A 26,861-nucleotide genomic window follows, 5' to 3' on the forward strand; every position below is an offset into this window, starting at 1 on the left:
TACTCTTGTTTTACATAACAACATTCTTTATTGACATTCCATCTTAGTAGAAGACATCACGTGCAAGAGAGAGAGAGAGAGAGAGAGAGAGAGAGAGAGAGAGAGAGAGAGAGAGAGAGAGAGAGAGAGAGAGAGAGAGAGAGAGAGAGAGATGCTAAAAAAAGACAAAGGCAGCAGATTCTGCCAAACTGTTGGTGGGTGAGAGAGAAGATCTAAGGGGGGAAAGGAAGACAAGCAGGAGGTATTCACAAGTGAGAGGAGAGGACAGGTGTGAGCTAAGTGAAGCTGAATGAGAAAAGGCCACTTCCTACATGGCCTTAGTTGCGTCTTGTGGTGACTTGACTCAATGGAGTTTGCCATTCTTCCTTGTGGCACAGAGAATGCAAAGGAGAATGTTGGCATGAATGCTTCTACCTTACTCTTTCTAGTTCCATCATCACCACTGGCCATAACGTGACTGTCTATACCTAGGGGTAACATGGATGAACATGCACTCTTGGAGGCACTGAAGGAAAAGTTGAGGTGGTCTCTCTTTTCTCAGCTGCTAGCCAATCAGGGAACCTGGGCTGTTCTTTGGATTGCTACGTTAGAGCCCTCTCATCTATGAAGCCCAACAGGATCATTTGAAGCTGTAGTAGTGCAATTATCAAAGCAAGACCCAGGAGGCTTTGAACGATTGGGAGGGAGACTGAACATATTATCAGCTAAGCAGGCAAAATGTTTTCACGCAAATAGCATTTCCCAAACTTAGGGTTGTCAGAAATGGTTTGCAGTGGGGGGAAAAAAGATCTTAGCCACCAATTGTCCATTTGGATCCATGCAAATCAGGAGCCTTAACGCCAATGGCAGGCGGGCAGGTAGTAAAAGTAAACGAGCAGAGAGGTCATCTTGTCCCCTGGCTCAAAGGTTCTAGGAAGCAGTGACCCTCCTACAGCTACTGTTGGTTTGAAAAAAGAAGTCATGGCACTAGGAAAACAACCAAGAGACACCCAAAGGATTAATAATATCTCCGTTTCAAATCACTGATGAAAGGGAATATTTCTACAACGACTGGATGGATCAAAGGGAGGTCCTCTGCACAACATCTCTAAAAGAGGGGTGTTAGAAGTGTTGAGTACAATGGAATAAACTAGCATGCAACATGCAAGAGGGAGGTTGGGAGAACAATAGTCTGCACTACACAAGGAATGGCATTCTTCTTCTGGCTGGAGGTGGACCACAATTTGCTTTTTCTCTTTCTTTTAGGCAGATGAAGGCAGCATGGAAAGAGATTTCTAAGGAACAGGCTTAATTGAAAGGGTTCTGTGGCATTTGCAACACTTGCCACCATCAATGGTGAAGGCAGACATCATGTTTTCAATGGAGTGGAGAGGGATGGATGTCTATTTGCAAATTAAGGGATGGGATGGCAGAATTATTAGCTATGATCTCTCCCAGAAGGTATAGAAGAAAAGGGGAGAAAAGTGCCATCTATTGGCTAGTACGTATAATATTGCCAATCTATTTTTCTCTCTCCTATTACACTTCGGTAAAAATAATCTATAATTTAATTTTTTTAAAATGAAAGTTGGACATCTTGCTTTGTGGCCTAGAATAGGATTGTGTCTGTCTTCGGTCCCATTAGCCAAGGCAAGAATGCTTCTAAACTACCTTATCATCTGTCTCAAATTCTATTGACCAGTCACGAAAATAAACCTAAAAGCCCGAAACCACATCTATTTAAACAACTTTTCTCCACTACCCATCTTGCTTAGAATCCAGGACTCTGCCATAAAGGCCCACTGCCTCACGGGGACTGCTGGGTGGATGGGAAATCGCAAAGAACTGAAGAGCAGGTATAAAAGACCAAGAGATCCTAAGGGGCAACAGATTCAACCAAGAAGTAAAGGTGTAGTTATTATATATTGCACCAATGTAGTCTCTCTCTTTGGGGGTGGATATTTTGACAGACATGGGAGGGGAACCAAGAGGAATCCTGGGATCTGTGCAGGAAAAAAAGGCAGGCAGAATAGATACCGGTATTCTTAAGAGAAGGGGCAGTGGTGAAGGTTCTGAAAGCAAAATCAGTCCAAAAGAAAAGATTGTGTCTGTCCTGTGCTCAGACAATAGGATGGTTCTTCTGGAAGCAGAGGGTGAATTCAAGGGGACCATCAGGAACCTCTCTGGATGCTATGGTTCCTTCCATTTCTTCTCTAGTCCCTGTAGAAGGAAAGAAAAACAGATCACTTGAATCTGGTATTTGAGATAACCACAACAAACACTTGCAGAGCAATCTGGGCAGGCAAGAATGACTTTGTCTTCTGGCCAAGAATCATTTGTCTCTCCAAGCTTGGACTGACTGTACCGAAAGCTCCCCAAGAGGGACGGATTTGGTATACATGTCGTTTGGAAAGGACAATCAGTTTTGGAGGAAGGCAGGGGAAAAGATGGAGCGTGCAGGAAGCATCCTCTGAAGAGCTGGGTGTCTCCGTTTGACTCTGGAGGGGAGGGAAGTAGGATGTGGAAGCCGATTTGGGACGTAACATTTGCAAAGGAAGTGTAGGCTTGAAGGATGTTTGGCTCTTGTCACCCTCTAGCAGATGGCTCTGCTCTGCCTTGTTTTCAAGGCCTTGCTTTTTTTTTTTTTTTTGGCTTGCCAATTACCGCAGGAAGCCCTGGCAGCTTTAATGCAAGGTCATTGGTCATGTTTTCAGGGATGAAGGATGATCTGATGGGATTCTAGAAGGATATGTACTGCCTTGAGCAACTTCCTGTACATCAGCCCTTCCAGACTGTCTTACATCAGGGGATGAGGGGGCACCTTTCTGAATCTCAGTTCCATTTTCTCTTATGGTTGCATAGATGGAGCAATCAAAATAAACTAAGAAGTTTAAGGAAAAAACCTAAACCTTGTTGCACCAGACCATCTAGTTAGCACTGGGGTTCCTTTAGACCAGTGACCTCCATTCTTTTGGACACCCGGAACTGGTTCCATAGAGAGAGGTTTTTCCACCTCTCTGGAAGAGTTTCAGGTGCTGCCTGCATTCCATGAATGGGGCTTCGCTTGTTTATGCAATCCAGTTGCTGGCATGCCGTGGCCCACTGCCGATCTACAGACCGGGGTTTGGGGACCCCTGCTTTAGAGCTAAGTAGATACCTCCAGGATATCACAACTGAGCTGGAAAAACTGAAAATTCCCTTAAGGATAATCAATGGCAAACAATTGGATATCAAATGGCCATAATCAATATGCTGGACATCTACAGGTTGTTAAACTGTAGTTTCTTTAACCTTCCTTTATTGAATAAACCATAATTGGCAGTTTTTTTCAAGCTCCAAATTAATTATGGTTTGCCAACTGCAAACCCAAATGATCAATGAACAAGGGTGTTTTTAAACCAACTTTAAGTCACTGATAAATGGGAAAAGATATCCTAAAACATTGAGATGGCATTTTAGACATTATTTTGCTGCATTTACTATGTTATATTAATGTAATTATTTTATTTGGGTTTATTTATTTGATTATTAGGGGTGGATGGGGTAATTGTCCTGGTAATACGAATAAAGAGTGGGATAAAGAATAATCCAGCAGAGGTTTGTGTTTTGAGCTACAAACAGAAAATGTTTTTTCCTATTTTCCTATTCAATAGGGAAAGTCATCAAAAATAATCTGTTTGTGAAAAGGCCACGTCTGTGTTCGCTCAAATAAATGTTCAAGTAGAGAGCATCATTTGTAAAATTTTCCAGTCTGAGTTACATTTTTCTCCTTTTGTATTCCTGGACATTAAGGTTGATGGGGAAGATGATGGAGGCGTACGGTATGTGTTTGTGTCTCTACCAAGTGTTTTGATTGACACATAGCAAACGAAACTTAAGCATAGAACAGATTTTGTTGGAAAATGTACAGAAACAATTCTAGACAAGATGATCAGCCTTTGCATTAAACAAGCTAAATCTGGACATAAACTCCATCACAGTACAGCAGGAAAAAAGTATTCACTTCTCCTGTACCTTAAACTGTTTGATTAGAGAAGCTTAATCAAGGTGCTCTACATCCAAAATACATTTCCTCCACGTTGTCCTAACCCAGGAGAATCTCTGATTTCATAAACGTCTTCCAAGACCTCCAAAGAAGGTTGTGACATCTGGACTTGCAAAATTTCAAAGTATATGCCAAGAATTAGAAGTACCTTCTTGTTAGTCCCAGTGATCATCCAGACCAGAAATAGCAATGGGCTCTTTGAATGTGATTATTGAAAACTGATTGCATAGTTCCTTGCCTTTTTTTCTCTGGGAAACACACGAAAACTATAGTGCAAGCCATAAAATAGTAATCTCACAGAAAAAGACTTAATCCCAGCCCTATCCAGAGTCTCGATGGCTGCCCCCTTTTCTCTGGAACAGCTCACACCTGGAGAGCTAACTTGCCCAAATGTTACTGGCATTTAAGAAAGCAATCAAAATCTGAGAGAGAGAGAGATAAATGGAAGGAGATGCCTCCTGTGTATAGGTGCTAATTATATTAGCTTTTAGAGTTCCTCGGCACAAGGTTATTTGACTCTTAATATGCTTGTGTTAATATCAATTAATTATTTCAGTTATAGGACTATACGCTTCTCAGCTTTGGTGATGATTGGAGAGATATTTATTTTTTTTATGTCCTGCCTTTATTATTTTTAAAAATAACTCGAGGGGGCGAATATATCCCCTCCTGTCTTCCTCCTTCTATTTTCCCCACAGTAACAATCCTGTGTGGTGGGTTGGGTTGAGGGAGAGGGACAGTGTTGTGGCCTCTCAGCCAACAGCCCCTCCAGCAGCCGAATCAGACAAGGAGGCAGACGTGGGAGTCAGGGTCAACATCAAGGCAGCCTGCGAGCTTCGAGGGGGACAGGGAATGGAACTATCGGAAAGAGAGACAGAGGCGGAGACTGGGCCATCCGTCAGCCCTTAGAGAAAGAGTCAACAGCCTCAAGGTCTGGAGGTGGCTGATGAGGAAGAGGAGGATCAGCTGGATCCAGTGCCTGATGCGCAAAAGGCAGAGGAGAGGAGAGCAGTGGAAATCTGTGGGCTGATCTTTGGGATGGAAGAGCCATCATTGTTAGTGAAGCCCCACTCTTGCTCTGGGGATAAAAGACAGGGGGTGGAGATGAATATATGTGGCAAACAACTATTCATCTCCCTGCCAGACAGACTTGTTAGCCTGCAGTGAGATAGACTTTTTGCTGGCCCTCCTAATAAAGGAACCATTGATTTAACTACAGAGGGTTTGTCTTATTTGGGGAGCTGGGTCAGAACAGACTGGCCCTAAATCACCCAGCTGACTTTCATGGCTAAGGCAGGACTTGAATTCATGCCATACTTTCTAGCGTGGCACCTTAACCACTAGACCAAACATGGTAAAACCAGAGTTTCTCAATCTTGGCAATTTTAAGATGTGTTGACTTTAACATCCAGAATTCCCCAGGCAGGCTGGATGATTTTGGAAGCTGAAATCTACACATCTTAAAGTTGTACTATATCTGAACACCAGGTTTCTCTTAATACAAGGTTTTAAAATATTAGCTTTAATTTGTTTAGTTATAAAGAGGGATATCTAAAATATGAAGGACATTTTAATTGTTCAGTCTGATGAATCTTACATATGGGCTACTTTTGCCAATTATTGATCGTTGATTTGATTCCAATAACAGTTATGGTTATTTTATATGAAGTATTAATCTAATGTCACTTTGAAAGTTTTTGTTCAAGTGTACCCAGCATATAAATTCTTCTTTATTTCTTTTTTGGTTCCTTTTTCTGTCTTTCTTCACAATTGTGCTATTAAACATTTGTTAGAATATTAATAATTAAATAAGTTATTGCTGAAATTATCCAAAGTTTAAAACCTCCCAGATGGGATAAAATTAAAGTGGATGGGAGATGTTTTGGTCTTGCTGTTTTTGATTTTTGTTTCCCTTCCAAATGCTTAAATGTTTTATTGCTGCTCTATTCTTTCCTATTTTCCCCACTAGCATTAAAAACGCTTGTTATCCCCAGATAGTAATGAATCCATAAGTCTGGCTCATTTGATGCCAGCTGTCTGCTTTATGCAAAACTTTAGGCTGAAAATAACAACTCATACGGGCAATGTGTGAATGGAGTCAACAAGTGAGCCTTTGGGACCGAATTCATGCATTGCACTAAACCCTGCTGTCCCTAATTGGTGCTGGTTTAGCTTGTTATGGGAAAATAAAATCAAGTAAATGAAATCCTTTCTTCTGAATTTAAAACTGAACAGACCACAAAAGGAAAAAAAGAGGGAAAAGAGAGGGAAGAGGTGAAAAAAAAAACCCCATCTTGTTCTTTGAGTTTTTTACAGCAAAATGTGCACAACAAATACATTCATTAAAAAGCAATGCCTTTAGAATAATGGCAGCATAATTGTTTGCTGTGTTTGGATTTTCTTGCTCTACCTATAATGTTGATTTACTCCTTTATGCACTTTATTCTTGCCAGCCTTTAAAAATAGACTCTGCTGATGAGAAGAATTTGAGCTGGTGTTGCTATGGAAGAAATCAAATTGCAATCCAGTCCCTTCATCTCCCTTGGGGAGTTACTATTGGTTTCCATGCTAACTATCAGTGTGTAGGATTTGTCTTCCACGTGAAAACTAGGACAGAGAGAGTTTCCAGACTAGTGATTTATTTGATAAGATCAAATAGCAGCAAAAAGATCATATAGCAGAGAGAGAGAGAGAGAGAGAGAAAGGAGAAGAGAGGGAAAGAGAGAGGGAGGGAGGGGTGGAGAGAGATGGAGAGAGAGAGAGAGAGAGAGAGAGAGAGAGAGAGAGAGAGAGAGAGAGAGAGAGAGAGATATGATAGATGATAATGATAGATGATATATGCGATAGATAATATAGATAAAGATAGATAGATAGATAGATAGATAGATAGATAGATAGATAGATAGATAGATAGATAGACAGACAGACAGACAGACAGACAGACAGACAGACAGACAGACAGACAGACAGCTGCTGTTGTTAAATCAATACCGTGGTGATAAAGGGCAAAAACATGTCAAGATGGTATGTATATTTTTTTAAAAAAAAGCATGTGGAAAGGGCATCAGCCCCATGATTGTAGCTACCAGCTTGGCCTCTTTTTTTTTTTTAAAAAAAAGTTTTATTGGTTTTTTTAAAAACATTTTTACTGAAAAGGGTAAGTGGAATGGTTACAAATTTTGGCAGTTGCAAATATGGCAGACGCCCCCTCCCTCCAAACTCATAGGTTACATCAAAATGTCAATCCTTAATACATAATCATAAAAAATCAGCATATTAATTCTAGAAAAAATAATTTTCAGTCAGTTCATATCGTTATGATATATAGTCTAGATATAGATTCATTGTTACTTTCGGTGTGTTTATAACTTTGTGATTTTCTTGTTCATTTTTGTGATCTGAGCTTTCTTGGTGTTGCCCCTTCACCCCCCGCCGGCAGAGCTCCGGCCCCTCCCGTGTCCTGTGTGACCTTTGTAGTATCTTCTGTTTTTTCTAGGTTCACTTTATTTTTTTCCATAAAGGCCTGTGCCTCTATGGGTGTGTTGATTCTAATTCTTGTCTCCTCCCAGAATATCAGCATACCTTCAGGCATCAACCATCTAAACCACACCCCCTTCTGGTATAGTTTATTCGCCAATTGCGAATAACTTTTCCTTTTTTCCCTAATTTTTTGGGGAATCTGCTTCAGAATGGTTATCTCCCTGTCGTGGTATGTCAGTGTTTGCCCCCTTTGTACACCCAGAATTTCATCTCTTGTGGTTTTCCTAAGGAATTTAATATGAACCTCCCTGGGTACATTGTGTGTTTTGGCATATGCTGAATTCACTCTATAAACTAGGTCTATTTCCCATTCCATCTGGTGTTTATCTTTGTGTATGTATTCAGCTAGAATATTAGTCATAATGTCCCTTATATTTTCCCCATCTACTTCTATTACATTTTGAAATCTAAGATAAAAGGACATTCTCTCAAACTCTGTTTTCATTTGCTGGATATCAAGTTCTTTGTTCCCCTTCTGTAAGGCCTCTACCCCCCCTTCGCCTCCGCCACCCCACCCTCCACAAGGTCCAGTCTCTGTGAATTCTTAAAAATTTGAGCTTGATTCTCTTTAATTTCATCTTTCATTTCCCTTAACTGTTTCTTAATTTCCTCCTGGCCCTGTAAAATTTGTTGAAGCATTTGTTGAAGGTCTATCTCTGTAGTCTTAGGTTGCATCAGTTCTGTTATCTTTGACTGTGTGGCTGGGCTGGACGTTGCAGACGCTGGAGCAGAAGTAGCAAAGCCAGGCTTTCCAGGAGGCGGTCTTTTTGGAGACATGGTTTATAAAACAAGGAGATCAGTCAGTGTAGAAACTGGGCAGCTGGAGAAGTAGAGCAGGCAGGCGAATCCAGAAGGCAGAGGATCCAAACAGGTGGGAGTTTCTTTAGTTACTCTAGCAATAGATGAAAGTTTTTCCTCCAAAGAGTTCAAAAAAAAAAAACAATCCACAAGAGATTCCTCTGGGTGACTCGGGGACAAAGACCGGAAGCCTGAATTTTAAAGGTGGAGTCAGGTTTCACAGTTCATGAAGACAACGGAAGTGTGCCATCTTGCCCTGCCAGCTTTGGGCTCAGAGGCATAATAAAACTTTAAAAGTTCAAAAAGTTCTCAGTTCACCCATAAGTTCTGGAGCTAGATCCAATAAAAGTCACTTTTAAAGGGGTGAGGCATCCTTAGTTGGCTCTCCCCCCTCCTCCTTCCCCTGGGGGCGAAAGCAGAATCTTCTCAAGCCGTTTGTCCAAGGGGGGGGGAAACCCCCCTCCCTCTAGCCGCACTTCTAGCGAAGATCCGAAAGTTTAGCTTTTTAAAAGTGCTGAAAAGTCCATTATTTCAAAAGGAAGGGAATGAGGGGAGGAAGCCTCTCACCATACCGCCGCTGCTTCCTTCAAGAGTACGTTGTCCGCTCGGCATGGGGCGAGACGCGTGCGCGCCCTCCAGCTGCTCCCCAGTGCCTAGAGCGAGGCGGAGAAGCCCCCACCAGCCGCCGCCGATGCAGGGGCCTTCCGCGAGCCGCTCCCTCGGCAGGACGCCTCCTTTGAGGCGTCCTGTGCCCCCCCCCGGAGTGGGGGAAGCCCACCGGGAAAGTGGGAGCAGGCAAAGGCTTGCCTGTCGCCGTAGCCGCCAGAACCGGAAGTCACTACCAGCTTGGCCTCTTGACCTATGTCCTCCTGGCACTTGTACACTGGTAGGTGCACAAAGGTTTAGTAAAACCAGTGACGTGCGGTGAGGTTTATGGCTGGTGAGGCACTGACATCATCACATCTTGACCGCATGAGTCGCGCTGTGTGGCTGTCATTTACTCTGCTGCTGCTGAGTCACAGGAAGAACCAGCGCCCTCTACTATGAGGCAGGAGAACTGCGTGACTCACCTAGTCTGACTTTTTAGGCTATTAAGCCTCTGCTTAACTCCACTCGTGCTGAGCGATCATAAAACGCCTAAAAAGTCATTCACGGTGAGGCACGCAGCAAGCTCAGCCTCACCGCAAGCTCTCGCCTGAGTAGCTGAACGGTAAATGTGAAAATTCTGCAATTTCAATACCAAATAATGTAAAATGGGTGAAGTTAAATGGAAAATAACTTTATGGTACAGATCAGTAGATAAATACAAGCATTTAATTTATTTTTTTCCTTTTACATTTTTTGATTCTTCTCATGACGAGAGGTGAGGCTGTGCCTCATTTGCCTCACCTGACTGCACGTCGCTGCGTAGAACCTTCCTAAAAGTTGAAGATCAGCACAGGAGGTGGGGTAAGCAGATGAAATTGTAAAACGGGGAAGCCATTGTGGAGATTTCTACTGGGCATGGAATCCACAGCTTTTATCTCCATGCAGCCTATAGAAGAGCGATGGGGAATTAATTTTCCCATGGGGTCCCATGAGAAACCGGGGCTGATGTGGAGGGTCACACCAATAGGCCAGTGATGGTGAAACTTTAGACACTGAGAGCCCAAACTGCACATGTGCAAGTCCAAACTGAAAGGTGTGGGTGCGCACATAAACACATGTGCCGACATGCAAGCATGCGCAGCAGAGACCCAAAGACCAGCTTGGCCGGAGGGAGCTGGGCATCCCAACACTGGCAGCATGGTAAGAGATAAGGTCTTTTTCTTTCATGAGCTTCTGTTTCATCATTTGCAGGGACAAATGATGCGCTCTGCGTGCCCCCTCTGTCACATGTGCCATAGGTTCGCCATCATGGCAACAGGCTAAACTAATTTTTGCTCAATATTAACTTTATCGCTTTATAAAGAAGCAGTGAATTAGATTAGGTTTTGATTAGCTGCTACTGGTAAGATTGCGTGTTACATCTTATTTACATTTTATTTCCAATTTCTGATTGACTTCACGCAGGCCGGACAGGGACAGCCAAAAGCCCAAAGATGAGCCAGAGGCCGTAACATGCGCATTGTCTGCCATAGAAGCCTGAGATAGGAGTGACAATTGAGCCTTACTCTGGCTATGTATGTAGGGCAAAGCCTTCTAATCTACAGTTTCTTCAGCCTGATCTCAATTCCTACGAGAACCCTGCCCCAGATTATCAACTGAGGAGGCACGCCCGGGACAAGCTCACCAGCATAGCTTGTTCATTGTGAGCTCTTTGCATTTGTTTATGTAATAATCACTAAGGATTTTTTGTTGTGGTGGTGGTTCATGAGATCAGTTCAAGCTGGCCCAAGTGGTGTGTAACACATCCCTCAGTATGTTTTACAGTATCTCAATGTTCTTTCGCATGTCGCGGTTCAGTTCTGCCGCTTTTTGTGAGGAAAAAAATGAACTGAGCAGGGAGGAAGATCAACATTTTTGTTATGGAAAAATCCTAGAAATTTCTAGTGTACGGAAATAGATACCATGGGCAGGTAGCCAATTTGGGGGATGGCCTTTGAAAAAAATAAGATTTCGTGAACCCAGAAGCCCTTATATTTTGATTTGCTGTGATACAAATCTTTCCCCAGTTTTGTGCATTACGGCAAACTAGAATTTGTTTGTTTGTTTCTTTATTCGTGGCGTCTCTAGTGCTTTCTGAGCTTGGTTATTTTTGAGCACTGATGATGTTACCGACTGTAGTTGGGTAATGAAATGTTTGGAAGAAAACAACCAAGCTAAGAGAGCACCAAGGAACTCCACAGTTCAACCCTGAGCTATAAATGTTCTCTTTTATTGGTATTTATTTATTAAACAAATTAATACAGCTTCCTAACTGACACACAGTGACTACAACATTGAGATCTCAAGAGTTAAAAATTCACCTCCCCCCACCCCTTAATAAACCAAGTCACTTGATTGGCTCTGAATTGGGTCCCTGAGCCTGCTGACCAAATCATGTTTTCAAGGCTTTGTGGTAAAGCAAGTGGAAGGGGGGACAATCTTATCTCTGGGGCAATGGTATTCCTAACAGAGGGAACCATCACAGAGAAGATCCTTCTGCCAGATCCCACCAGATGCATTTCCTTGAGAGTTGGGACCCGCAACATTTCCCACCTTCCTGCTCTGATGGGCCAGTTAGATGTAAGAATGAACCACAGGTGTTGAGCTTTTCACTCTGGCCAGTCTATCATAGTCTCGCAGGGTTATTTTTTTGTGGAGACAGAAAAAACAGTAGGATATAGTAGGTGCTTAGGAAAAGTCATCTCTGTTGTGGCCCGCCAGTGGCCAGCGGAGCTGGCAGCAGATTCAGACAGTGAGGAGGTTGGGAAGGAATATGGGCCAGGCTCGGATGAGGGCTCTGCGTCAGAGGCAGAGATGGGGCCAAGGCCATCTGGAAGTTCTTAGCTACCTGTGGAGCTAGACAGCAGTGAGGCAGAGAAACAGCTGGAGCCTGTTCCCAGGGTGCACATGCGCAGAGCTGCCAGAAGACAAGAACATCTGAGAAATCAGGGTTGACTTGGGAGTAAAGCCACAGGTGGACAGTGAATGGCCCCACCCATAGGAAATAAGAGCGAAAGGGGAATGGGCTTTTGCAGGAAACAATTTGTTTGTTTGTTTGTTCTTTCGTTCATTTCAGGAGTGTGAAAACCTATCCATCAATCTCAGACACTCTCTGCCAAGTCTTTTCTTGCACAGCACTGCATTTGGAAAATATTTACATGGCAGATTTCCAAGCTAGATAAGATCTGTGGTCATAAATTCACCTTTGAAAGACTGTTTACTAGAGGAATTCACATTCATTTAATAAAAGGGGTTTTGTCGGAATCTGCTTCATACTTTTTGGGGAAGCCTAGGTCAGAACAATCTCACAACAGCCTGAAATTATGTTATCAGGAAGAGATGAGGAGAATTCTTACCAGGCTGCTTAATCTCCGTTGCGCAAGTCTCCAGCCCGGGTGCTGCTTGTACACTCGGGGTCCTTGCTTTTGCGTTCAATTTCACCCCCCTTAATCTTCTTCCTGGTCATGTGGCCACGGAAACTGGCCTGGATCTTGGCAGCAGCTGCGTTGGCGTCTGGGTCATCTAATGGAATATCCAAGATGTCTTCGTCCAGTTTGGTGCAAGCTCCTTCCTAATGAGAATACAAAATCAGCAGCGGTGAAACTTTGCCTGCTCTTTGCATCAACTTACCTCCACAGGTGCGCTTCTGGGCAATGCCGTCAAAGAAGACCGGTTGCCATGTTTAAAAAAAAAAAACATGACCAAGGAAAACCAAAGAGGAATGGTTGAGGAAAGGTTACCAGCAGTGGTGGGATTCAATCTTTTTTTACTACCAGTTATGTGGACGTGGCTTTGTGGGCATGGCAGGGGAAGGTTACTGCAAAATCCGCATTCCCTCCCCACCCCTCTAACCTGCTTTCCAGTTCCGTTCTCCTGTTCAGGGCAAAAAAGGAAGATCAGCTCTGAGGCTGGGAGGCAGCAGGGGTGGGGCCAGCCTATTTGCTGGTTCTTCCCAACTACTCAAAATTTCCACTACTGGTTCTCCAGAACCAGTCAGAACTGGCTGAATACCACCTCCGGTTACCCGTCCTATCTTATGGGGTTATAGAGGGGATTGTTTTTGCAGAACTTCTTTGGGATAGACAGTGGCAACAAAATATTGAGAAGCCATACATTGTTCATTGGCCTTGAGATGGCTAACTAGGAGCTGGGGAAATCCCATTGGGAGCAAATCTTCCTAGGGTTAGGATTAGGTCTCCATGAATTTGGAGAGAAAAATTGACATGACCAACAGATACATAGTTTGTAGGTATTCTTACAAGGACAAGGACTTTTTGAGCCTGTCTTATCTATGTTTCTTGGTAAACAATATAGGGGGCAAAATCCACTTAGGCTTAAGGTTAGGTCTCTATGAATTCAAAGAGCAAAATTGATTTTGTTTGTTTGTTTGTTTGGATTTATATGCCGCCCTTCTCCAAAAGGACTCAGGGTGGCGTACAACATTAAAAAAAAAATGTTGTAATGGACTTGGTTATGCTTACGAAGGCATTGACTTTATGAACCCACCTTATCCACAATTCCCAGTCTGTAGGTAGGCTTAGGACGGTAATGACTTTTTGATATGGTCTTATTAACGTTTCTTGGGAAAAGCCATGGGAAAATCCCATTGGCGACAAATCCGCTTAGGGCTAGGGTTAAGTCTCCATGAATTGGGAGAACAAAATGGACATCGCAAACATATTTGGAGCGTGTCTATATGTTTAGGACAGCACTGGCTTTTTGATTGCGCCTTTTCTACATTTCCTGGGAAAACACAAGGAAAAATCCCATTGGGGATTCGGAGAGCAAAATGAACTTTGCCAACAGATTCACAGTGCGTTGGTATGTTTAGGAAGGTGCTGACTTTTTGATCCTGCCTTGCCTATCCTTCCTCGTAAAAATCTTAGGAAAATCCCATTGGGGGGGGGGGAATTCACTTAGGGTTAGGGTTAAATCTCCATGAATTTGGAGACCAAAATGGGCATCGCCAACAGATTTGGAGCACATCAGTATGCTCAGGAAGGTGCTGACATTTCAATCCCACCTTATCTACTTTTCCTGGGAAAATACAGATATCGTTTTCAAGAAAATGCTATGGCTGTATCAATGAAATCTTCAGGAATTCAGTTCTACATTAACTAGGATTTTATTCAAAGGGTGCAAGGAAGGATTCCTACAAAAATGTGCTACATGTGTCGGATACAAGTGCTCGGGGGTAGGTTTCTATCTGTCTTTGCCATTTTCAAATGGGATTTTGCTGTTCTACCTCTCTTGCTGCTCAATTTAGCTGAGGAGAGGTGTTGTTTCCCCAAGTGTTGACGAGCGTGTCATTCAAACACATGTTCTGAACTCAAATAGGGCAGTTGCATAACTAAATCTTATGGGGACTGAGTTCTTTAGATGGTGGTAGGTACAATTTTGCTTAGTTCTTTGTATGTCACAGGACAGCTTTTCTGCATTTGGAAGGACTCCGGCTCATTCTGCTGAACAGGTTCCTAAAGGCTCTCCCTCCTGATGGCTACAACAAAACCACCTTTTAATTGTCATCTTCCTTCAGTCTTGGTTACTAGCCCCCAGTTTGCACAATAATGGAATCATTCACCTAAATGTAACGCTTTGGAATAATTTGGAAGTAATGGGGATGCCAGCTGTGATATATCTATCTACCTACCTACCTACCTGGATATGGGTATGGGTATGGATATAGATATATAGATATTGATTTCCTTGATCAGTTTCCATTCATTATTCCCTGTCTGGTCTTTGGGTGCCTTGGAAAATAGCTTGATCTCCTCCTCTCTTTGGCAGCCCCTGAGATATTGGAACACTGCTATCATGTCTCCTCTGGTCCTTCTTTTCATTAAACTAGACATACCCAGTTTCTGTAACGGTTCTTCATATGTTTTAGCCTCCAGTCCCCTAATTGTCTTTGTTGCTCTTCTCTGCACTCTTTTTAGAGTCCCCACATCTTTCCTACACTGTGGTGACTCCTTTTGAAGAGACTTGCCCTTGGAACATAGCATGAAGGTAGCAGGAATAAACCATATTTAGCTCACTCTCCAGCACTGTAGTTTGGGGGGAAAAAACCTATGAGTTTACCAGACTGTTACAAATGACAGGCAGAGCTTAAATGCCTCTTACTGGCCAGATGAAAAATGTGCTTGCCTTCTAAAAATGTATTTTATCACTTCATTATACATGAACGGAGCTCTTGAGTCCTTACATTCCTCCCCTGCAAGCTATTTTGAGATGTGTTGTGTTTAGATATTGAAAAATGCCACACTGGTTGCGCTACATTGCATTTTCCATGTGTGTATGTGTGTTTTCAGCACATTAACATTGCACAGCTGGGGAATGGTTATATAAGTCCATCTTGGGGTGGGTAACTCCCTGCTATTTGCAGTTCCCTTTTTTTAACCTCCTGTGTGGGCAAAACTTTGTGATTTTTAAGCAGAGAGCAGCTTATGCAATTTAATGGATAACCTCCCTCTCTTTTGATAGGGAAGAAAGAGAGCAGATATAAAAGTTACCACATTTTATTCAAGATTCTTTAAGTAGTCTAAGCTTTTCTGATGTTGTCCGGAACAAACATAAGCTGGACTAAAGGTTCTACTTGCTGATCAGTAGCTAATCTAGGACAGACAATAAGATATACAGTACAATAATGCCTTCATACAACACATCATTAATTTATAAAGTTTATGATCTTTAAACTGTATCTAATAGACGATCTAGAATAAATTAGTCAGCCCAAAGATACTTTTCCAAAAGGCATCTGGACATTCCTGTTTTTTTCACCCACCTTGAAAACATTTAGCTTCTCATCCAAGAAGCTTCAGGTCTGAAGAACTGAAGAAGCTTCATGGATTTGAAGCGAAACATTTTCAATGAGGAAAACCAAGAAAGTCCAGGTGCCTTTTAGAAAATCACCTGTGTGACAATAACCGTGGTCTGGATGGTTGAGAATCTCCGTATACAGGAATTAGTCAAGTTTCACATTCCATTTCTGACCTCCAATCTTAAATCCATCCATTTTTGCTTCAGTTTGCAAATATTCTTGCAAATTGATTGCCCAAACAATCATGATGACATACGTTTCCACATATGCTTTTTACAATATTCTGGTTTATTTGGAACACACACACACACACACACACACACACACACACACCCATGAACCATAGTTTTTTGTTCCGTTATTATCAAGAGCAATGCCACAATTCCTTGAGATAAACTCCAAAGTCCTTTGGAGAGACTGAACTTAAAAGAAAAAAATAAACTCATATCATTTTTCTGTCTGCTGTCCAGAGTTTTTCTGAGTGGGCTGCCTACAAATATGATTAACAAATTAATTAATGAATTTCCCCCCCCATTATATTGGGAAAAAATGAGTCATTTTGGTTGTTGAAGGGACTCACACAACAAATACGCAAAGGAAATGAGACAGGAATCAAAGTTTCAACGTTCAACCAATAAAGGTTAAATTAAGTCCGATTGTTGCAGCTGTTCATTTAGTAATGTCTTATTGTCTTTATAGCAATATCTTATTGTCAATTGAATTCTATTTTTGTCTTAATTTTCATTAGCTTACTTTAGTCACCTTAACAACATACCATAGATAGTCACTATCCCTAAACTCTTTTTAGTTTTGAAGCCATAATCACTCCTTATGTATTATTTTAACATACACATTGCATCACTGCATTTTCTTATATTAGATATAGTAATAAATATATTTATTATATTAGATATAATAATAATTATGACTTTTCCATCACTTTTAGTATTATAGTGGTTCTATATATGTGAGTAATTTTAGCATTCCATTATTCCAAACAATCATTTAATTCTCTTATATAAATTGTATAATATCTTATTGTAATTTTTACCGCCCAAATTCTTAAACTTTAACTTATCATTTCACTTGTTTTGTTGGTTTGCTTTGTCATGGCTTATTCTACTCTAATCAGTTGTGACTGTTTTTTTTTGTCAATGACCAAAAGAAAATTATTGACTGACTACTTAATTTTGATTGAAAAGTTGACTGTCATAACTCAAGTTCTTTTAAGGAGTCAGATGCATGTAAAGAGATACTACGAGTTTAAGAAATTGCTAATCCAGATATCTTATAGGCTTCAGTAATGAACATCCACCAAGAATCCCAGGGGAGGGCCAAGATGTCAGGATGACATCTTGAGAAAGGATAAGATTATGATTCCTGGTCACCTATTAATGTTTTGGATTTTAATTGAAATTGTTTATTTTTGTTTGGTTTTCTGATGCATTGCATGCTGCTCAAAATCTCAAGGTCCACATTTGGTGGCCATATAAATTATTTAGATAACTAAACCGTGCAAATTAAGTAGTATTATTTGCCTAATGATATTCGAGCCCATGAGATATCTTCCTGGCTTCTACGCTATGTCTGTACTACCGGCCTTTCTAACAACTGTGTCTCTGAATTGCATAGCTTTGATTGACCCCATTAGACAAGTGAGAAAGCTGTGCAAAAATGGGAGGAAATCTACACATTGTAAAAGGCTCAGTTGTATAAATGGTGGTGGACTGATGACATAGTATATTAGTTCATACTCTATTCTAACTATGAAATTGGAGTGAGCTTAAATGCTGTTAACTATCCCAGGTAAAAATAGGAAACACAGCCAGAGCATCTAATTCTACTTCATTGTAAGACTATATTAAAAGAATCTTGCAAGTCTGAAAATACAGATTTCCCGGGGTGTCTTTTATAGCCTGATTAATTTAGGGTGGATCCTTCCTAAGTGTCTTTTGATAACTCAGGGGTCTTAAACTCATGTTGTCACAGTCATGTCACATGACATATCAGAACTTTCCCCTTCACTAAGCCGGGTGTGGGTGTGGCCAACACATGATGCAGCTCGCCCATGGGCCGGGAGTTTGACAGCCCTGTGATAACTGTTAAACAGCTGTTCGATTTTTCTGCCTTTTCACTGATCATTCCCTAGGCAGCATGTCTTCTTCTCATCTCACAAGATCCTTCCACATTCTATATACCATCACAAATGCATATTTAACTAGAGGTTTCGTTCACCCAGCATACTAAAACAAAACTCATGATATGCCCATGTCATGGCTTAGCAATCAAGATTTGGAAACAATTATTTATTTTCTCTCTCTTTTTTTTTAGTAACCTTGGTTTAGCTCTAAATTAGTATAATGTATGAACAGGCAACATATCCCACTTACAGGTTATAGATAAAGGATAGGTTCCAAGTTAGAAGAGAAACTTAGCAAAGGGCTATGTGGCAGGAAGTCAATTCTGCATTGGCATGTTTATTAAAGAAGCAATCATGGGAAGTTATTTAAATTAAATTCATAATGCCCTGCTGTGATAATCTATGAAAGCATCACTGGTGATGAATATAGTGACTTTCACACCAAAGACCAACTCTGGGCTTTGCTAGTTGTTAAAGATACCAAGTGTTCACTTTATAGCTACCAGGTATTCAAAATTAGAGAGAAATAAGGACAGGAAATCTGTGATGAGTCTAAAGATCCACGGGTACTAGAAAATATTATAGTTCAACAGCAGTGGTGGGTTTCAAATTTTTTTAGAACCTCTTCTGTAGGTGTGGCCTGCTTTGTGGGAGTGGCTTGGCAGCCATGTCACTGGGTGGGAGTGGCTTGGCAGCCATGTGACCGAGTGGGAGCAGCTTGGCAATCATGTGATTGGGTGGGCGTGGCCCAACTTGTAAAATGTGGTGAAACTCACTTAACAACGCTCTTGCTTAGCAACCAAAATGTTGGCTCAGGAACTCTGGCATTTGAAGTGTGCAAGTCTTAAAGCTGTCAAGTTACAAGATCCTTGCACCCCCAACTCTTTAGGAAAAAAAACCCAGGGGTGTTCAAACTTGACAGCTTTAAGACTTGTGAACTTCAACTCCCAGAATTCCTCCTCCTGTCATGTTGTCTCAGGAACTCTGGCATTGAAGCACTTAAGTCTTAAAGCTGTCAAGTTACAAGATCCTTGCACCCCTAACCCTTTAGAAAAAAACCCCCCAGGGGTGTTCAAACTTGACAGTTTTAAGACTTGTGGACTTCAACTCCCAGAATTCCTCTTCTCGCTCTTCATCTTGATGATGTGCAGACGGGCAGGGGGGAGGGAGCTGGAACTGGTTCTAAACGGCACTGTAGATTTGTGGAACCTCTTCTATAGAAGAGGTTAGAACTGGCAGGAACCCATCCCTGTTCAACAGGCATCTGTTCTTGCAAAAGGTCAGCCTTCTCTATGCATTTGCTACTCAAAACTTCCAAATAAAAGTCAGTTTTCCCCTGGTAATCACCATGCTTAAACCTTCCTCTGCTCTTTATCCAAGATCATCTGACTGTTTCCTTCAGGTCTCCCGACTCCATAGTAACCATGTAAACTAACCAAATGGCCTCCCCCTTCCCTTCTTCTTGGAAAAAACTCTTTTGTCTTCAATAAAGTTGCAGAAAATAAAAACCTCCAGACTTTTCTCACCAGCAAGCCAAAAAGGGAGTTGCTTGATAAATTGTCTTCCTTCCACTAGTTAATTACATTTGTGGGGCCAAGTATTTAAAAGGAAGATTCTCAGTTCATCCATAGTAGACCTTTTGTGCTTGTGTAATTTGTCACTGTTGGCTTTGGTTAATTGTACATGTTTCTAACCTGAAATTTGTCTTAACGCTCTGTATTGTTTTAAAACTTTTACATAGGCATGTTTTGCATATTCTGTTTATGTTTCTCCCGTTGTATCCTATTTTGTATATTCTTTTCCTTCCTTCCTTCCTTCCTTCCTTCCTTCCTTCCTTCCTTCCTTCCTTCCTTCCTTCCTTCCGCATTTTGTTACACCACTTTTCCCTAATGTACATATGTTATCCATAATTTTGGTATATTAGAATAGGTATTTTAAATACTGTATATGCCTTGCCCCCCCCCAAAAAAAATTGTGCAGCTACCTAACTAGATAGAAAATAGAAAAAAACAAAACAAAGGCCAAAGGTGAAAAGGGATAATATTTAAAAAGTCATAGAGGAGAATATGGGTTTGGAAGAGAGAGCCAGATTATTCAGATAAGTGCAACAACTCGCTAATCTTCAGAAATGGGTCTTTGGCTTTGAAAATTGACACCACAATGTCCCTATTCATCTTTTAGGTGCCGCATAAACCTTCCTGGCTTTTAAGGAGATATAATGAGTCCCAGCATCAGTGACCCATTTTTTTCTGCCTTGGTACTGAATAATTAAGAAGTAGATACCCGAGATGCGCTCTGCGAATGTGTCAGTCTGTTTGATGGTAACATAGGGCCTTCATCCCTCAATGGAGTTAACAGAAGGCTGTCTCCAGTTTCTCGTTGCCTTGTCCTTGGCTCAGCTTCCTCAATCCTTTGTAGGCACTTTTACTGCATTCTCACTTTCTGGCAAGACTGTCAACAAGCCCCAAGTTTCAACTGCTGTTGGCGAAAGGGCGTGTTTTACTCAGTAAAAGCTTCACTGGGTTGATTTTTCCCCCCTAGAAAAACAACAGTGGATCTCACCCGTTGGCAATCCTTCTCTGTGGTGGCACCTCTGCAATGCTAGTTCTAGAGGTTTGGAAGTCCTTGGGCAGGATGCAAAGTGGTTCTTCCTTTGTGTCAGCCTTCCCAGGTGGCCCAGACAGGAAACAAACACCAGATAAGCTAATTCTACTCTATTGCAAAGCTACATTAACAGAATCTTGCGAGTCTGAAAGCCCAGTTCTCCTAATGTCACTCTCGCAGGGTCCCTTCTGAGCTTCTTGCTCTGCCCATTATGCAGCTATGGGCTATGTTTCCTCTTATCTGACCATTCCCAAGGTAACATCTCTTCGTCAGTCTCTACATAACATTACAACCTGTCATTTTTCTGTCCTGTGAGCTGTCGGTAGAAGAGGAAGGAGGAGAATAGAACAAGATCCTGGATAGTTCTGCTCCCGATAGATTCTGCCTCTGGAAATACTGAGCCCATGGGAATATTGCCATTACTTTGGACAATGTTGGAAAATTGAGGCAAGGAAACACCAGATTGTGTAGAAAGCCACCTTAGATGGGATGACTTGCTTAAGAGCAGGCTGTTCCCAGGCAATTTATCTCCTGTAATCAGGATTTATTGATATTGATTGTTTCTCAGTGAAGATCTTCACTTGTTCTACTAGAGTTCAGGGTGAAACAAAGCAACTTTTATGGAAACTCAGCCTGTCTTTCCAAGTCACATCAGTCTGGCTGGAATTCTCGATCATTTCCCAAATGCTTTCTGTCTTGCACTTTGAACCAAAAACGCTGACTTTTTGAACTCCAGGTAAACTAGGATTGCAACTTTGCTTTCTCACTTCAGCTGCGAATGACATCCACTTTGGGGGGGGGGGAAGACTTTTAGCAACAAACCTTAAGGCCTAGGACTTCTCACCTTTCATCACTGCTAGCAAGCAAATAGAACGACTCCTCCAATAATTCAAACTTCACTTCTAACTTTCACCCACTGTGGTTTGCTGCTAATGCATTGCTTGGAATGACACACATTATTCAAAAGGGAAAATAGCCATCAGCCCCTGCTAATGGGAACATTCTCCAACACGCATCTACTTTCCTTTGAAAGAACCAGTGCTGAGCTCTGAAAAGCAGAATACCAACTTCAGCTGGTTGAGGCATGTCTTTGGCTGGGAAACAACCCGTTTGTGGTGTGGTTTCTAGGAATTTCAAGGAAGAAATGGGTAGTTAAATATCTATAAGACTCCTTATACATCTGTCAACCTGCCCCTCGCATGCAAATAGGAGGCCAAAAAGTTTGGTTCCACCCAGTCTGGATGGCTTCTGGGGGCTTCAGGAGAAATGCTGATGTATAGCTCACCTTATTCGTTCTGTTCCAATAGCTGGTTGAAGAAGAAATGTGGGTGTCATAAAGACAGAAAAGGACATGTCCAGATTAGAAAGTAAGTTTTCGTAACCCTGTTCCCTGTTCTCTCCAACTTGATCAGGTCTTCAGCTTATCAAGTTTATTTTTAACTCACTAAAAACTGGCAGCAGCTGACAAGAAGGGCTGGGAACTGCTGTCCTCATGAAATAGGCTTCTGCTCCGGATAGGAAGCTGGGGAAGGTCGGGTAGCTCAGGAGCCAGACATCCCTACCCCATCTTCACTCTTGAACACCACTCCAACTTTACAAAGGCCTAAAGGTGCATCAAGACCACACCAAGTTCTGAACTCTGCAAACATGTGGGCCAGTTTAATCCGAATACAGTGACAAGAGCTCTGCCATCTCCCAGCTGAAATACTCCCAAGCTTTTTAGGAGCTGGAACAGATGTGCACCTTCATCTGGCTTAGAAAGCTAACCTCTGGCTTTATGATAACTTCATGGACTTGGAAGAATTTCTGGGTCAAGTGATTAGCAGAGAGGTGAGCTTTCTCTTAATGACTATGATTTTAATTGATGAGAACGGATTCATGGCACTCCATTACAAATACGCTAGCTGGTACTAAACAGAATCGGTGGACTTTGCAAATATTTCTCTTTTCTTTTTGAAACATGTGAAGTTCTCATACTTTTAAACAGCTAAATAACTTGTAGGTGGCATTTCTAATATGCCAAAGCACAGAGGACACCTGTTAAAAACAACGGCTTAATTGGCATTTGACTCCTGGATCTTCAAGAACATATTCAAGTAATATCAAAATGGTTTATCTTTGCCTTCTTGCAATGGTTGATTTTTCAACTTTCTAGTTTGGCTTATTGCCCTGTTTCATGGTTGTTGACCATCTACATTTTGTTCAATGCCAGTCCTGCATGGGCTTTTTGAGATGGTCCATCTCTCTATTAGAGGGATAGCAAACAAACAGTTATATTTTAAGAGTCTGTTGCACGTGAATTAATGCAGATTTGAACAAGGGTGCAAAGAAGCATCTGACAAAGTCCATATTAGGGAAGTCAATTTCTCTTATTGGAAACATCCTTCCTGTGTTGTGACTGCTTCTTACACGCTGACCTGACCAAGCCTGGCTGGAAGGAGAAAAACACAGTCCTGGAATGGCATCCTCTCTTGAAATGGAGCAATTCTGGACATTAGGCAGACTGAGCTCAAAAGAGAGGTGGACATTTTAGAAGGAGAGTTGTGTTAGTTTAAGTGGCAAAAAAAAAAAGTCAGGAATCTGGTCGTTCCTTTTCCAGCTAACAATTTTTATTCACTTTTTGTGAGCTGCAAATCACTTCATTGGTACTGTGGGGGAAGAGAGTCAAACATCTTTTAGGGATGCTAGCATTTCTTCCAATTGATGCTTGTTCCACCATCATCTCCAAGGAGCAAACAACCTTTACATGTTTTCCTGTTCTCTCTTTCTTGATTGCTCCTGAGCAATGGCCAGTGGTACAGAGATGCCCAATTATTCTTCCTGAATGAACTTTTACTTGCTTTTGGCCACAGACCAATAGGGAAAGGACAGAAGTAGTGCTGGAAAATCACTTGAGTAGTACAAGGAAAGAACCATCAGGGATAAAATTCTCTAAGTATTCTGTTCATGAAGGATGGATTAGGATAAGAATGGGAATGGGATAGGAGAGGAGAGGATAAAATAGAATAAAATAGAATAACAGAGTTGAAAGAGACGTTGGGGATTTTCTAGTCCAATCCTATGCTCAAGCAAATGGTTGCCCAATTTCTTTTTGAAAAACTTCACGATGGAGCTCCACAACTTCGCAAATCGTTCCATTAATTAATCGTTCTAACTGTCAGGAAATTCCTCCTAAGTTTTAGGTTGGTTCTCTCCTTAATTATCTTCCACCCTTTGCTTCTTGTCCTGCCCTCAGGTGCTTTGGAGAATAGGTTGACCCCCCCTTCTTTGTGGCAGCCCCTGAGATATTGGAAGACTGCTATCATGTCACCCCTAGTCCTTCTTTTCATTAAACTCACTAGACATACCCAATTCCTGCAACCGTTTTTTATATGTTTTAGCCTCCAGTCCCCTAAGATTGGACAGGAACAGAATAACAGAGTTGGAAGGGACCTTGTAGCTCTCCCTGCTCAAACAGGAAACTCTATACTATTCCAGACAAATGGTTGTCCAATTTCTTCTTAAACACCTCCAGTGTTGCCACACCTACAATTTCTGGAGGCAAGTCGTTCCACTGATTAATTGTCCTCACTGTAAGGACATTCTTCCTTAGTTTGTAGGTTCGTTTTCTCCTTGATTAGTTTCCATCCATTGCTTCTTGTCCTGCCTTTAGATGCTTTGCAGAATAGGTTGACCGTTTCAAAAGCCACCTTAGTGAAGATTGGGGCATAAAAGAAGCCATCACAATTGCAAAGGGAAGTAGATGGGGCATGCCAAGGGCATTTCCACAAGTAGCAGGCTAATATTCGGTTTCTTGATATGTGCTCAGTGCTAGGATGTTTGGTTTCTGGTTACATCATAGCCATTTATTGTATGCTGCTTTTAAAATATGTTTTCCTCCTTGTTAAAGATAGCCTAGGAAACTGTAATACTGAAGCCTCTGTATCCTACAGTACTGTACATGATTCACTATTTAAAACTTATGACAGCAGCTGGCTGGATGTCTTACACAGTAAGCCAGTACTTACACGCATGAATTTACATCTATATGATGGCTGAAAGGAATCTGTCCAACTAAGCAGAGATTTGAATGAACGCCAAATCGGATCTGGCCTAGCAATTCGGATGTGTGAAACTTTAACCCGACATTCTTCAAAGCAAAGATGATCCGGATAAGTGGGAAACAGGCATGGTTGGCATCTCCAGAATAGTTGGCATCCCTTAACCTTCTACTTCACCAAAAGTATGAGCTTATTTCTTCCCCTCCCAACTGAGAATGATGAGAAGAAGAAGTAGTAGTACAAAACATCTGGAAAGGGCCGATCATTTGCATCTAATCTGGAGTTCTTCCAAAATGCAAACCCACACATTGAAAAGTCAATCATTCAATCAATCAGAATAGAGCTGGAAGGGACCTTGGAGGTCTTCTAGTCCAACCCCCTGCTCAAGCAGCAGACCCTATACCATTTCAGGTAGGTGGCTGTCCAGTCCCTTCTTAAAAACCTATCACCAGTGATGAAGCATTTACAACTTCTGAAGGCAACTTCTGTTCCACTGGTTAGTTGTGCTCACAGTTAGGAAGTTTCTCTTTATTTCTAGGTTGCTTCTCTCTCTTTGATTAGCTTTTACTCATTGTTTCTTGCGTTACCTTCTGGTGTTTTGGAAAATGTAGACCCCCTCCTCTTTGTGGCAGCCCCTCAAATACTGGAATACTGTATCATGCGCCCCCCACCCAGTCCTTCTTTTCTCTAGACTGTCTAGAGAATATTTGTGGAGAAAGGAATATTTCTCCACTCATCTAAAATAAAGTGTTTTGATTTCTTCCCTGTTTCGTAAGATGGGGAAAGGATTCTTAATCCTGGTCCTCCGATTAACAGGGGCTAGGAAGGATACGCTACGCTTCCCTCTCAAACGCCCCTTGCAAAAGAATGTTGCTGCTTTTTCCTCCTCTTTCTCGCTCTCTTTTCCCCCTCTATAGCACAGGAACAGCAATCAGCAACAACTCCCACACATTAACTAAGAGTTCTGCTGGCCCTGTTGTTATTTCACGTTTAGCGCTCCAGTCATTAGAAATGTTTGTGCCAGGCAGAGATGCTGACTCTCAAGATGTCAAGGGGGTCGGGGAAGGGACCACAACAGTTTAAAGCAAAACAGCCCACCTGCATTAATTTGGAATTAGTACAAATGAAAAATAGCTGGTTGAATCCAACAGTTGTAAACTAAAATCAATCAATCTATCTATCTATCTATCTATCTATCTATCTATCTATCTATCTATCTATCTATCTATCTATCATCTACTTTTTCATGGATACACATCTTTCATTCATTCTCCAAAATGTCAGCAAACTCGAGTAAATGCATTAAAAGACCACCTATGACTCTCACTCTCTGATTTCCCACATCCCATAAAGGGCATCGTAGACCCTCAGCCCAGGTGGAGAAGTCTGCTTAAGGTTAAGAAAAGAGATTCAGCCCTTAACATCCCCTACAGTTTTGCTGGAAACCCCAAAGACTGTTTCCATTAACCTTTTGTCAATGACAACAGCAGCACTGAAAAACCCTGGCTTTTGTTCTTTGACTTTAATTGTTTGTCTCCCCCTAGTCAACTTTATCACCTTCCAGTGCAAAATTTGGGGGTACAGGTTTTTTCTTTTAAAAAAAGTATAATATAATTTGTACATACATTACAGCAATCCATCCTGGGAGATTGATAGGCGCTCGGAAGTCTGTGATCCGCTTTCTGCTCCACTTCAAAGAAAGAAAAAGCTTGCTTTATTTTCTCCTCTGGTTGTCTTCAGATCTACTCTTTGGCAAAGTGCTTAAGTTGACTAGAGCTTCCTGCCTGTGGCACCCAGGACAGCTTCTCAAGTCTAACCAGGCAGCTCTGATTCTTGTGCTTTTTAATTTGTCTCTCTCTTTCTCTCTCTCTCTCTCTCTCTCTCTCTAGCTTATTTTACAGCAACTCCCCTTGCTTCCAACTAACACCCGTAAATACTTAAAGAGACAGGCAGTCTAGCATCAAGAGCTCTTTGCCATAGAAACAAGGGAGTGGGGCAAAAAACCACACCCAACATTTTAGGGCCACCTCAGTAGGTCACTTTTATCAGTGCATGGAGACCCATTTATGGCTGGTTTATTCCCTAGGAAACCTCATTCATTATGGACTTATTGGTCTTAGACATTAACAGTTATGTGGTGTGAATGCACACAATAAAGCAGCTTTGTTGCAACATGGGATGTTACAAACATAGGTGAAAAGTGATCTGCAGATAGTGGCAGATCTGGCCTTTATGATGGACAATGAGGCATCTGTCCCCTCTCCCCCTCCC

At 41.7% G+C, this 26,861-nt stretch overlaps 1 protein-coding gene across 1 annotated transcript; it reads right to left on the reverse strand.

Annotated features, from left to right (window-relative positions):
• Positions 1-5: 5 nt before the first annotated feature.
• On the reverse strand, positions 6-26,453 carry NRGN (neurogranin). Its single transcript, XM_081961095.1, has 3 exons — positions 26,216-26,453; positions 12,346-12,560; positions 6-2,199 (listed from the first exon to the last, which is right to left on the reverse strand). The coding sequence occupies exons 1-2, from the start codon at positions 26,228-26,230 to the stop codon at positions 12,354-12,356; spliced, it is 222 nt and encodes a 73-aa protein (XP_081817221.1). The 5' UTR covers positions 26,231-26,453; the 3' UTR covers positions 6-2,199; positions 12,346-12,353.
• Between the last annotated feature and the right edge of the window lie 408 nt (positions 26,454-26,861).

This window comes from Natrix helvetica (genome assembly GCF_964273705.1).
Source record: "Natrix helvetica genome assembly, chromosome: 8".
Lineage (NCBI taxonomy): Eukaryota > Metazoa > Chordata > Lepidosauria > Squamata > Natricidae > Natrix > Natrix helvetica.